The 13,181-nt window shown below is 60.0% G+C and overlaps 1 protein-coding gene across 1 annotated transcript; it reads left to right on the top strand.

Moving 5' to 3' along the window:
* Positions 1-2,991: 2,991 nt before the first annotated feature.
* On the top strand, positions 2,992-4,797 carry FOXD3 (forkhead box D3). The gene has a single exon (XM_037404253.1). The coding sequence runs from the start codon at positions 3,100-3,102 to the stop codon at positions 4,309-4,311; it is 1,212 nt and encodes a 403-aa protein (XP_037260150.1). The 5' UTR covers positions 2,992-3,099; the 3' UTR covers positions 4,312-4,797.
* The last annotated feature ends 8,384 nt before the right edge of the window (positions 4,798-13,181 follow it).

Below are 13,181 nucleotides of genomic sequence, written 5' to 3'. Positions count from 1 at the left end.
GCCCGGCCTGGGCGGGTCCAGGCCCGGGACCGGCGGTGCGGTGTGACAGCTCAGCTCTCGCTCCCGGTGGCAGCCACAGTCCCGGTCCAGCCCCGGCCGGGGGAATGCTTGTGTCGTGTGTGTGTGTGTGTGTGTGTGTGTGTGTGTCCCCACCTTAGATGTGTTTATTTTACCGGGATTTCTCACCCGCAGCCCCTCTCCTGCGAACCCCTTTACCCCCGCACGTTTATAACGAACCACAATGCTGGTTTAATCCAGGTCAGGTCAACGATTTATATAACTCATTAGTGAAAGTAATAGGCTTAAGGAGATGAAAGGGGACACCTTTGGTTTCTCCTTCCTTTAAAACGATTACAGAAGCAGAAATTGCCCCAGCGCTGCCTTTCCTCCTCGATCCCCCACCCCCCACCCCCGAGGCTCAGCCTCCGGATTTATTTTTAACTCGCTTCGCAGCCACGATCTTGCTTTGCCATATTAGAATCAAATTGAGTTGTAATTAATTTCTCCCTCTCTATCATAACTTATTCCATCCTCCCTTTCCCCGGTGCTTGCCGTGTCTCTATTTGACTCCGTATCGATCCGGACGATACAGTTTGTTTTTCTCCTGTTGCTAAATGTATCTGTCTATATGGGCGCCCACTTTCTATTTCTGGTGGTGTCATTATTGTGGGTTTCCACCTCCGCATAGGCTGCATTAATTATTTCATTGCTTTGCAGGGCGCAGCCCCCGCTGTTGCTCCCGCTCAGCCCTTGAACTTCGGTGGGCTCGGGGGCTCCCGGGATATTCCGGGCAAAGTTTCCTGATTTTTAGAAATATCTTTCCTCCCTCCCCAATCCGCCCAGACGGGCTCCTAAATACTTTTTAGCCGGGTGGGCGCTTAAATAGTTCCTTAAACTTCTCTACCTGAAGCCGTGGGAGCCGCAGCAGCGCCCGCGGCCGGCGGAGGGGCGCGGAGGGGCGCGGAGCGGGGCCGGGCCGCTCAGCCGGCAGCCGTGATTGAACACGGGATTAGCACAATAGAGCCCTAATCGAGGGGAAACGTTTCTTTTCACGCTAAGCACCGTAATTAATGGTATGAATCAATTAATTTGACTTTTATTGTGTCGAAGAAAAGCGCAACAAATGAAACGGGGTTGCGGAGTTGGGCTTTTTTTCCTCCCTTTTCCCTGGGAGAGTCTTTGCGGGGGGGGGGGCAGCGCGAGTGTGCGTGAGTGTGCATGGAGGTATGCGGGGGGTGTACCTACGTGTGAGCGGGCGGTACGCGGGTGCGGAGGCCAGGGTGACGGCCCGCGGAAATCCGCCGGGAAACGCTTAAAAACGGAGCGGGGCGGAGGGGGGCAGGGGACGGACCCCGCGGTCGCGCAGGGAGGGAAGGAGCCGGCCCCGCGCATCCTCCGCGCAGTCCCTTCCGCGGGGCCGGGCCCGTCCCGCCCAGAGGCTCCGCGGCCGGAGCGGCCCATCGGGGCCGGGTGGAGGGTCTCGGGGAGGCCGGGGCGCCCACATTTCCGGTGGGCCTGGGCGGGGGGGGCGGCTATTTGCCTTTCCTAAAGCAAGGCCGCTCGTGGGAAATCGTTTTCTCCTGGGGTATTTTTCTAATTTAATTGTATTTACCGAAATCCGACAACACGTGCGAGAAATACAACAGCGAGGGGATCGGCGGGACGAATTCAGCAGCGAAGCTCCGGGAGCCACCCGCGGCCAAGGTCCCGGGCGGGGGGTCCTGCTCCTGGGCACACCGGGGCAAGGGTGGGCGGCCGGGCCCCCTCCCGCCCCGCCGGGCGCCTCTCCCCGGGCCGGGGCTTACCTGGGGCCGCGTCAATACGGTCCTCACATTCACACACACTCCCTCATTTCCTACTTTTTCATATGCTAAAGCCCGCAATGATTAAGTCGTTAACACCTCTAGAAAAAAAAAAAAAAAAAGAAAAAAAGGAAAAAGAAAAAAGAGGAAAAAAAAAAAAGGAACCGGCTAAAAGCTTCTTTATTTATAGTTTCCCTTTGTTATTTTACGTCTTTTTTATTTCTCCCTGCAACTAACCTAATAGATTAATCAATAGCCATTCTCTGATCTTCCGTTCCCAGCCGGTGCTGCTGCTGAAAGAAAAAAAAAATAAAAAAAGAGGAAAGCACGGAAAAGTGCTTCCAGAGCCCAAACTTGGTGGGATTAAGCGCTATTACGGCGGCGCATCCGCTGAGCCCCGCGCTGGGCCGGGGCGGCCGCTGCCGAGCGCACCGGGGCGGCCTCCGGGTCCGCCGCACCGGGAGCGGCGGCAACTCGTCGGCGCAGGGCCGCGGGGGATGGCTGCCGGGGGCGGCGGGGCCGGCGGGCGGCGGGGGCCCGGCGGGGCGGGCAGGCGGGCGGCCCGACGGGACGGGCGGGCCGAGCGGAGCCGCCGCTGCTCTTTGTTGACAGTCCATGAAACAACTCGAGTTTTGCATGACTTCACAGCGGGGCGCCTGACGTCACGCGGTCACGTGGCGCCGCCTCCGAGTATATCTTTAACGGGAAAGTAATCTATCAGGCAGTCCGGACCGCCGCGCTTCCAAAGTGGCGAGCGAGGCCCCGCGACGCCCCGGCCTCCTGCCCCCGCCCCGCCCGGCCGCCGGGAGCTCCGTCCCCTCCCTCCGCCAAGGGGGGGAAAAAAAAACAATCGGGGAAAGCGGCGGAAAAAAAAAAAAAAAAAAAGCGGCGCCAGGGGCGGCGGAGCGGTGCGCGGCGGGGCCGCGGAGCGGAGCGGTGGAGCGGCGGGCGGCCGCGGAGCCGCGGCGGCCCCATGCCCGGCGCCCGCGGGCGCCCATCGCGGCGGGCGGGAGCCAGCGTCGCCGCCTGACCCCCGATGCCCGGGAGCGGGGCGCGCAGCCGGAGGTGACCGGGCCGCCAGGGCAGCCCCGCGCCGCGGGACGCCGCGGACGGGAGAGGAGCGGGCGCGGCCGCCCCATGCCCCGCGGGGACGGCGCCGCGGGGCGCAGCCGGGCCGCTCGGGTCTAGCCCCAGGGGCCGGTCGGAGGAGCGGCGGGAGGGGGGCGCGGGGGGAGCCCGCCGCGCCGCCGGGTGCGGGCGGGAGGCCCCGCCGCCGCGCCCCGTCCGCCGAGCGGGGATGACCCTGTCGGGCGGCGGCAGCGCCAGCAACATGTCCGGCCCCACCGTCCCGGCGGCCGAGGATGTGGATATCGACGTGGTGGGCGAGGGCGACGACGGGCTGGGCAAGGACAGCGACGGCGAGGCCGGCAGCCCCGCCGCCCTGCCGCGCCTGCCGCTGGACGAGGCGGCGGAGCTGGCGCTGCCCGCGGAGGCGGGCGCCGGCGCGGAGAGCGGCAGCAGCGGCAGCGGCAGCCCGGCCGAGGCGGCCCCCGGCGGCGCGGCCGAGGGCGGCAAGGGGGGCGGCGAGGAGGGGGCCAGCGGCGGCGGCGGCGGTGCGGCGGGGCAGAGCAAGCCCAAGAGCAGCCTGGTGAAGCCGCCCTACTCCTACATCGCCCTGATCACCATGGCCATCCTGCAGAGCCCGCAGAAGAAGCTGACGCTCAGCGGCATCTGCGAGTTCATCAGCAACCGCTTCCCCTACTACCGGGAGAAGTTCCCCGCCTGGCAGAACAGCATCCGCCACAACCTCTCCCTCAACGACTGCTTCGTCAAGATCCCCCGGGAGCCCGGCAACCCGGGCAAGGGCAACTACTGGACGCTGGACCCGCAGTCCGAGGACATGTTCGACAACGGCAGCTTCCTCCGCCGCAGGAAGCGCTTCAAGCGGCACCAGCAGGAGCACCTGCGGGACCAGACGGCACTGATGATGCAGGGCTTCGGCGCCTACGGCCTCGCCGGCCCCTACGGCCGCCCCTACGGGCTGCACCCCGGCGCCTACACCCACCCGGCGGCCGCCGCCGCCGCGCTGCAGTACCCCTACATCCCGCCCGTGGGGCCCATGCTGCCGCCCGCCGTGCCGCTGCTGCCGTCCAGCGAGCTCAGCCGCAAAGCCTTCAACTCCCAGCTCAGCCCCAGCCTCCAGCTGCAGCTCAACAGCCTGGGCGCCGCCGGCTCCATCGTCAAGTCGGAGCCCAGCAGCCGCCCCTCCTTCAGCATCGAGAACATCATCGGCGTCCCGGCCGCCAGCTCGGCTGCCAGCGCCCAGACTTTCCTGCGGCCGCCCGTCACCGTGCAGTCGGCCCTGATGGCCCACCAGCCGCTGGCGCTGGCCAGGACCACCGCCGCCATCGCCCCCATCCTCAGCGTGCCTACCAACATCATCGCGGGGCAGTTCCTGCAGCCCGCCGCCCCCGCCGCCGCCGTGCAGGCCAAGTGGCCGGCGCAGTAGCCCCGGGCACTCGTCCCCGGCCCGTTCCCGCAGAGCCCCGCCGCCGGCGGCCGCCCCCTCGGGGCTCCGCCGCCGGCGCGCCCGGGCTCCGAGCAGCGGGCGGCGGCCCCCGCCGCCGCCGCTTGTACATATTTGTATCAAAAATCACTGACGTTGCTTTCGGGGTTTTTATTTTTCTAAAGAGGCGAAATGACGGTCGCGATTAGGAGCTGCGAACTTTCACTTTTTTTGAAGGTTCCGGCGCTCCGAGCGGTTTTATCCGAAATAAACGAACAAACGAGAGAAAAAAAAATGTATTAAAAAAATAAGCGGGGGAAATTTTAAATATTAAACGAACGAACAAAAACAAAAAAAAATTTGGAGAAAAAAAAGAAAGGAGGAAAACGCTGTCATTCTATTATAGAAGTCTGTTTATATATGAATGAATATATGTATTCTAAATGTTATCCCTTCGTGTTGTACACAACTTTGTAAATAAATTTTTAAAATGCTCTGCCCGTCTTTGTATGAGAGGCGTCTCTCCGAGCGCCCGCCCGCGGTGCGAGCTGCGGGGCCGCCGAGGCTGGAGCACCCAGTGCGGGAGCGGTGTGGCCGCGGAGCGCCGGCCCTCTGCTTCCTGCGGGTGGGGGCTGCGCCGGGCGCGGAGCGGTGCGGTGCGGGTTTCCCACGGCCCCGTGCGTTCGGGATGCGCCGGCCGCGGCCGCGCTGCCAGAGCCAAGAGCCACCGGCCCTGCCGGGTGCCGGATCGCCCGCCGCGGCGGGACCACACCGCAGCGATTCCTGCGAAATTAAACCTTCCCCGGCAGATCCCAGGCTCCTTCAGCCGTGCCGTAATTTTCCCCTAAATATATTAATTTTTTTCTCAGCCTGACTTCGGCTTCGCATCCCGGCGCTGCGGGATCCTGCCCCTTCCCGGCCGGAATAGGTACGCTTTGGGTTGGCTTTCGTGGCTAATAATAAATTAAATGGTTTTTAAATAAAACCCGTTGGGGCGATCTAAGCAAGGTTTACTATTTATTTTGTAAGGGGTGGGGGAATAAAAATTCAAGCCGTGCCCGCGCGGATCTTTCGTTTAGATACGGAAAATAATCGGTGATAAAGCAGCGGCTCTGCGCTCCCAGGGAAAGGGAACGGCCTTTCCCAGCCCATTTCTAATAACTTGAGTTTTAAGGGCAGCTGCGGAAAAAAATGCACATTTGCGTGCATTTTCGGCGCTACTATAAAGAGACCGCCAAGATAAAAATAATAATAATAATAACGTGTAGCGCGTTACGGTATTTCAGACGCCGCTTTGGGGGGCTTAGCCTGGCAAGGTCTCGGGCACTCGGTCTGTGGGCGCTGACAGCCGTCGGCACTTTATTCTCTCCCTTGCAAAACGTTGAATTTTCGTCGCCTTTGAAAACCTTCGTGGATTTTGCTTTTCCGCCCAAATAATTCGCTTTGTTAGGAAAATCGGCGGCGTAAAATGCAGGCGGGATGCGGCGGGCGCCGGGCTTGGCTGCGGGAGGTACAGGACGAGGCGCTTGTTTCACCTCTCACATCGGCTGGGATTAAAAAAAAAAAACAAACCCAACAAAAAAGCAGCAAACAAAAAACCCACCACCAAACAAAAAAATAAAAAATAAATAAATAACGGTGTCCTTGCTTTCCTGGTAAGCAGTAAATATTATTTCTTCCTAAGTAAATATTTATACCTCCGCATTCATAGACTAAAATAAAACAAGCAGCCCGGTGATGAGATAGTTTGAACTTTATAAATAAGGACTCGCTAATCGTCTGACACGAAAAGGGAGAAGAGGCACCTGAAGCGAGCGGGGCTCGGCTGCAGGCAGGGCCCTACATGGGCACCGCGGCGGCTGCGCTGCCGGCCGGACCCGACGGGGCTAAATCCGTGTGTGCGTGGCGGCTATAAAAGTAACAAGTTGTTTCACAGTTGTGTCTGGCTAATCGGTTCTACACAAACAGCAAATGGTAGGTGATGTGCGCAACACGCGCGGAGGTTATTTCTATATTTAGCGGATACCCCTGGGAAAAGGGAAAGGAGCCTCTTCTTGAATTCACTTTTAGGCTCAAGAAGCTGCTGATCCAGGGCTTCCAGAGGACACCGGATAACAGGGGCTCATTCCATTCCCCGGCCTTTGTTACTTATAAAATTACTCGCTCATATTTCCCCACATAGCAGCAATACCTCGAGCTCGGCATCTGCGCCCCGGCGGCGGCGGAACCGGCAACTTTCCTCCCCGCCGCCTCCCCGGGAAGCGCTGCTCCCTCCGTTACCGCCGGCCTGCCCTTCTCCCCGCCGCTTTTCCCCCCGATCGCCGAGGAGAGCGGCCGGCAGGACCCCGCGGCACCGGGGAAGCCTCTCCCGGGGAAGGGGTGGCGGCTCCCGGGGCCGGGCCGCACTGGGAGGGCGCGGGGCTCGGCAAGGACCTCGGCGGCGGCAGCGAGCTCACCCCCGTTCGGCGCGGGGGGCGGCAGCGGGCGCCCTGCGGGCAGGTGAGGGTTCCCGGTAGCGGCGGCGGCGGCGGGGGCTGCAGTGGCGCTTCGGGGCCTGCAGGGGGCGCGGCAACTACCGCCGCAACCTCGGGGAACGGGCGCCCCCCCGGCGCCGGCAGCACCCCGCAGCCCCCGGCGTCGGGAACACCCGCAGCCTCCGGAGTCGGGAACATCCTCGCAGCCCCGGGGCCGGCAGCACCCCCGGGGAGGGGGTACCGGGAGCACCTGCGGTACCCGGAGCGGCCCGGGGTGGGACTGGGCCGGGCGCGCTCTTGCAAGGAGCGGCCCGACGGGGCGTCCCGGCGGGTCACGCAACGCTACCGGCAAGGCTCGGGGGCCCCGGGGCGGCGACGGGGCGGGAAGTCGGTCCCTAGGTGGGGGAGCGCTTGCAGCGGGCCGGCGAGCGGCTTCCACGGCGCGGTGCTGCCCAGCGGAGCGGGACACGGAGCTGGGCCGGGAGCAGCAGCAGGCCGGGGACAGCCGGGCACCAGCTCCCGACGACCTTTCCGCGGCCGCCCGCTTCACCCACACCACAGAAAGGCTTTTTCTTGTTCTTTCATGTATTTTCTTCCTTCCACAAACTTGTTCGACGCGTATGGCAAAACTTGACACGGTCGGTGACAGATGCCTATTGGTGCCAGACGTGTCGTGTCGGTCCCTGGGGTGTATTGAAAGTAAGTGGATCCTATGCCCCGGGAAAATGACCATCCTCGCAACCCGGAGAGTTTACCCAGAGCCACCCCACCCCCGGCCCGACACCCCCACCCCCCCGTTATTTATCACAGTTGAGGCCCCGCCGCTCCCTCCCACAATAAATAGGCTGGCGACAGGATCTGGCCCTAATCCTCCAAACCACCACGTTGCTTGGAAAAAAAAATATGATGCGATGGGCTCGTCAGGGCCATTCCCTCAGCTGATGCGGGTTTCCCGGGGAACCCTCTCGCTTGCGTGGCCGCGGAAGGTGCGCGGCCGGGGGGTGTGTGCTGCGTCCCCGCGCTCCAGCTCTCAGCGCCGCCTATTTATAGCATCATTGATTTCCCCCCGGGCACAGAGCTGGGCTGAAAGTTACAGGCTCATGGGTGTTGGAAGGCTGCGGCGAGCATTTGAAAAGGCAGGAAAAGCGTTTTTGTGGGTTTTTAAAAAACAAATATCGCCCGTGGGCGTTGTGCCTCAGGACGGAGCCCCCAGCGTTCGTGCCCCTCCCTCCCCCCCCCCCCCCCCCCCTCCGCAGCTGGCAGCACCGAGGGCACAACCGGGACCCGGGGGCAGCGGGGGGGTGGGGTTGGGATTGGAGCCCCCGCTCCGGTGCTGCGGGGCGGCAGAACTGAAGGCGGTTTGCCGGTCACCGCCGAGGGGGCACTGCCGGGAGTGTCCCCGGAGGGGGGTGTCGGGGGCAGGGGGGAGCAGGGGGGAGATGCCCGTCGGAGAGCTTTCCTTCTCGGTCCCACGGGGGGGTGGCCGGAGGGAAGCATCCACTGGAGAAACCAGGAACCCTAGGGACACGGGCAAGTGTTTGCCCGGGTGACCACCCCGCAAATCCCCGGCGGTGCTGCTCCCACGGGGGAGGCCCGGGGCCGCTCCCGCCCGGCCCCGGTGTGCCCCCCCGGCCCCGGGCCAGAAACCAAAGGAAGGAGGGGGAGCGCTGCGGGTGGGGAAGTGCCGTGGGGGCTCTCGGGGGCCTCCCGCTCCGGGAAACATACAACAGAGACTTCCTTGGGGCGGGGGGGGTGGGGGGGGTGAGTGTCCACCCCCCGCTGCGGGGCTGGGGGGCAGTTCCCGAGGGAATTCGATGGGATTTAGCCTCCGGGGCCCACCGGGCAGTTTTCAGAAGCTCCCTGGTGTCTGAGGCGCGCTGCGGGCCCGTCCCCGCCTGCTCCCGTGGGGGCACCGCGGGCCGGGCGGGGGGCACCGGCCGCGCCACCGGCCGCGCCACCCGGGGATCTGCAGCCAAGCGGTGCGAAAAGGCGGCGGCGGCGGCAACGCCGCGAGGAGCGCGCGGAAGTTGCGCCGCCCGGCCCTGCGGGTCCGCGGCTGCGGCCGGGGCTCGCTCGGGCACGGCGCGTCCCTCCGCGGCGGCGTTCGGTACGCGGCCGCTGAAACCTCCGCGGGGCTTAACCTTCCGCTCGGAGCCGTGAGCAGCCGTGTCACCCCGCAGCCTTCCTCTCCGGGGTGTCACCTCTCACCGCGCCGGGAACCCGCGCAACTGCACTAGCACCCGCGGTACAGTTTTCTTGAGAGACACCACTTCTGTTCCAGGGACTTTTATTGAATTACGTTTTACTAGTCTTAAAACATTAAGCGTTATGTACTTAAAAGATACAGAGCATAGGTATTACATCCACAGAAAGTATTTTAGTCAGTGAATGTTCAATGTAGCAGGTAGAGATGAACTTAGCACGTCTTCCAGACTGAACTGGGAACAGACTCTTCAGCCATAAAATGCACTTAACAGTCTATTTAATAGTGGCGAGGTCCTTGAAAATGCAATATCCATGCTAATCTTGCCTTTTTCTAAATCAGAAATGAAAAATAGGTCAGCAAGGTAGAACCTTCCCCTTCCATTTAAAATGTGACATTTAGTCTATTTAAATAACTAAGTAAACTTTATTAATTCAGGATTTGGTAAGCAAGCTGAGAAAGTAGGCACTTCGCGACTTTATTAAGACAGGAAAATGTGAGAGGTAGCGTCCTTGAACTCCAGGTTCAAGAAAATCCCCGTTTCCTTGAGCTTCAGCAAAATGGGAAAACCCGGGACACGGGAAAACCGCTCAACCTCTCCCTCTCCTGAAACTCTCCCTGCTCCGCGGGGGGCCGGGAGCACCTCCCCGGCGCGGAGGTAGGAGCCTTCCCGGCGGGGAGTCCCCGGGCCGGGCTGGGGGAGTCCCGCAGTCCCCCAGCGGCCACCCCCCCAGCACTGCCTGCCCACAGAATGGCGGGAATTGGAGGAAACAACCCAAACCCTCCAGCCTTTCTAATAATTAAGAAAAAAAAAATCAACATTCCTGCAGGCTCTAGCAGTGGCTTCAACCGCGGTCCCCGCTGCTCGTGCTAGGGAAACGAGGATGCCAAAGAAGCGCGGCCACCGCAGCCCGTCAGCGCAGGGCTCTCACCGCCCGGCTGCCCGCACCCACCGCCTCTCCCAGCCTGACAAACGTGCCCCTACATTCCGGGCGATTTTATAGCGTGGGAAGCCCGGGGAAAGGTCGGACTGGGAATCGGCAACTGCAAACGTCTGCGGAGTTTGTTTCCCCGCTCGCTCCTGCACCACGGCTCCGCTCAGAAACTAAATCCTAGAGGAGTTGGAAAGGAACTTTTTATAGCCGCAGCCCCTTCCAGGGCTCCCGCCTGCCTTAGGAAAGACTTTCTCGTTATTCTGACCGCATTTCACTCCAAATTTACGGAATACCCGGGAGATATTTGCCGTACCCCCGTCAGCCCTGAGAGCCGGGGTGGAGCAGCCGAGGCAGCAGCCCGGCTGAAGCCTCCCGAGGACCAAGGGCTCCGAGAAGCCCTTTAGCTGCTCAATATCGGTTTCTTTTTACTACCGAGAACCAAACCCAAGCCCTGCTAGTCTACTACCCCGCGGCATCAATGTGTCCTTAATGCCTTTTCCAGTCATTGATCTGGTCAAAGTCACCGCAGAAATACTAGTGACAGAGACTCAATGCCGGGCGACGTGACCAATGCAAGTATTTAGAAAGCATTCAATAAAAAAACCTTTCCCGGGGAGTGAATGATTTCACCTTGCAACAAAGAGGGCTCAGCTAATTGAAATAACGCACTTGAATGTGCAGCTGTGTGCTCCTGCTCACCCATACCGGCTCCAGGACCAAATGATCAATAACCTGCAAGGTAAAACCTAAAAACTCTTTTTTTTCTTTTTTCTTGCAGTAGGAGCCCACAGAGGCAACACTCACAGGCTTGGTTCCTTGGCCTCACGGTTTGGGAGAGGGCTTTAGGGAATTCCGGGCATGGAAAATCCTGAAGGGAAGACTAGAAGGAAAGGAGAGAGGGGCTGGGAGAGGAGAAATTGAAATAGGAACCTGCCCTGGTGATTCTCCCCAGGCTTAGGATGGGAATTCACTTTGCATGGCGTTTTCAGTGTCATATACCACGCTAAAGCCACAGTAGGGTTCGGGCAGCATAACTCTTCCCGTCTTCTAACCTACCTCGTAGCTGGAAGATTTTTAGGACTATGCTTTTTTCACAGATTTGTCATCTCCAGGCAACCCTTAGGATCTTACTAATATCCTAAAATGGAAGCATTTTCCTTAGCAGCAATATGACTGATAGAGTCTAACAAACTTAGGTAAGATATGTAAAATTTGATAAACATAATCCGCCATTTTCAATAGGATTATGGCTCCAAACACCTTGACAGGCCAGCAGACCAGAATGATTTTTCTGTCTACCTGTGTTAGCCCACAAACTTCCAGTCTCTTCATACCATCCTGCCCTAGGTAACACAAGTGGCAGTTGCCCAGAATGCTGAGATTATGGCAGGTTTAAGAGGGACCAGGATGTCTGAGTCATTGCAGTCAAATGAAAAGACGTTGGGATAGTGGAAATGAGTATTTTATATGTGGTTGCACTGGAAGAACTTCCAAGGAAGAAAAGCCATGGCTGGTGGTATGCAGTACTGTGTGTTGCCTAGTGTTTATATACTTTAGGAACAACTCGGCGCATTGTCCTGGTTTCAGCTGGGATGGAGTTAATTTTCTTCTTAGCAGCTGGTGCAGTGCTGTGTTGTGGATTTGGTGTGAGAACAATGTTGATAGCACACTGATGGTTTTAGTTGTTGCTGGGTAAAGTTTATACTAAATTAAGGACTTTTTGGTTTCTTGGGTCCAGCCAGCAAGAGGGCTGGAGTGGCACGGGAAACTGGGAGGGGACACAGCCAGGACAGCTGGCCCAGACTAGCCAAAGGGGTATTCCATACCGTATGACATCACGCTGAGTATATAAACTCTGGGGGAAGGAGGAGGAAGGGGGGAACATTTGGCATTATAGCGTTTGTCTTGTGAGTAACCGTTAGGCGTGATGGAGCCCGGCTTTCCTGGGGATGGCTGAACACCTGCCTGCCCATGGGAAGCGGTGAATGAATTCTTTGCTTTGTTTGCATGTGGGGCTTTTGCTTTACCTATTAAATTATTCTTATCTCAACCTCTGAGTTTTACATTCCTTTCCAATTCTCCTCCCCATCCCCCCATGGGTGAGGGGGAATGAGTAAGTGGCTGCGTGGTGCTTGGTTGCCGGCCGGGGTTAAACCATGACATGCATCTAAAAAAAAGAAATCTATTAAGAAATTTGTTTTCCTATCATCTTTGGTTACTTTAATGTTTATATTATAAGCAATCAGATACTTTTTGACCGTACTTCATTTTGTAGCAGTTGTGTTTGGACTGCAGTCCAAGGACAGCACTGCTGGCGGCTCATCTGGAAGGTCTGGCCACGAAAACCTCAGTACGTGGTGTCAGTTTTAACAATAATCAGTTTTCTACTCAAATTTGTATCCCCACCTCAGTTACACAACTAGAAGAAAAACGGACCAATCTAAGAAAAAACAGACTGTACTTTTAAATATCGGTAAGGGTTGTGCAACGATGATGTAGGATCGTGTATGTTATGCTATGTACTTTGTCAAGCCCTCCAAGAGGATCAAAGAGGGTAAAACTGAGGGGCTGTGAGAGGCCTGTGGTGTGTACAATTGCCGGTTCCAAGGTGCTGTCTCCCCGCGGCTGAGGAGCTGCCTCCCAGCCCCCACACGCACAGGCCCTCCAGCTGCTCCCCAAACACACACTTAAGAGCCGTCGCCTGAAGGCAAAGCCAGGCTTCACGGCAGGGCTTTTCACCGGTAATACCGGCTACTACACTCCCCCGCTCCCCCAGTCGCCGCAGCGGCGCGGTGAGCGCTCCCGGTGCCGTGGCGGGACGCGTGAGCAGCGCAGCCAGGGTGCGGGCGCGTCCACTTGTGCCAGCCCCGGCCTCCGCGGCGGGCAGGCGGCCCGGCGCCGGCCAGGCCCGTACGCCGCCGCGACTCCTGAGGTAAAACTGCTGGTGGGGCCGCGATCCCCACCTTCCCGAGTCCCCCGAGGCGACACGCGTCCGGCTCCCAGCCCCGGCCGGCCCCACGGTTTCTGGCGCAGCCGCCAGGCGCGGGCAGCGGCGGCGCAGGCGCGGAGCCCCTGACGCACGCGCGCTGCGGCGCCTGCCTTGGCGGGGCGGCGCGGCGGGGGCCGGAAGGCGCGGGGAGGCGGGAGCCCAGTAAGGAGCGGCGGGAAGGGCCGCGGTGGGGAGGGCCGGTCCCTCAGGGCTCGGCGGGTCGCCGCCCTCCCGCCGCGGTGCCCTGGGTGTGGCGGGGGGGTCTCGCCGGT

The sequence above is a fragment of the Falco rusticolus genome, chromosome 11 (genome assembly GCF_015220075.1).
Source record: "Falco rusticolus isolate bFalRus1 chromosome 11, bFalRus1.pri, whole genome shotgun sequence".
NCBI lineage: Eukaryota > Metazoa > Chordata > Aves > Falconiformes > Falconidae > Falco > Falco rusticolus.
Note: the sequence above shows the minus strand (reverse complement) of the source record. Positions and strands in the feature narration are given on the sequence as shown.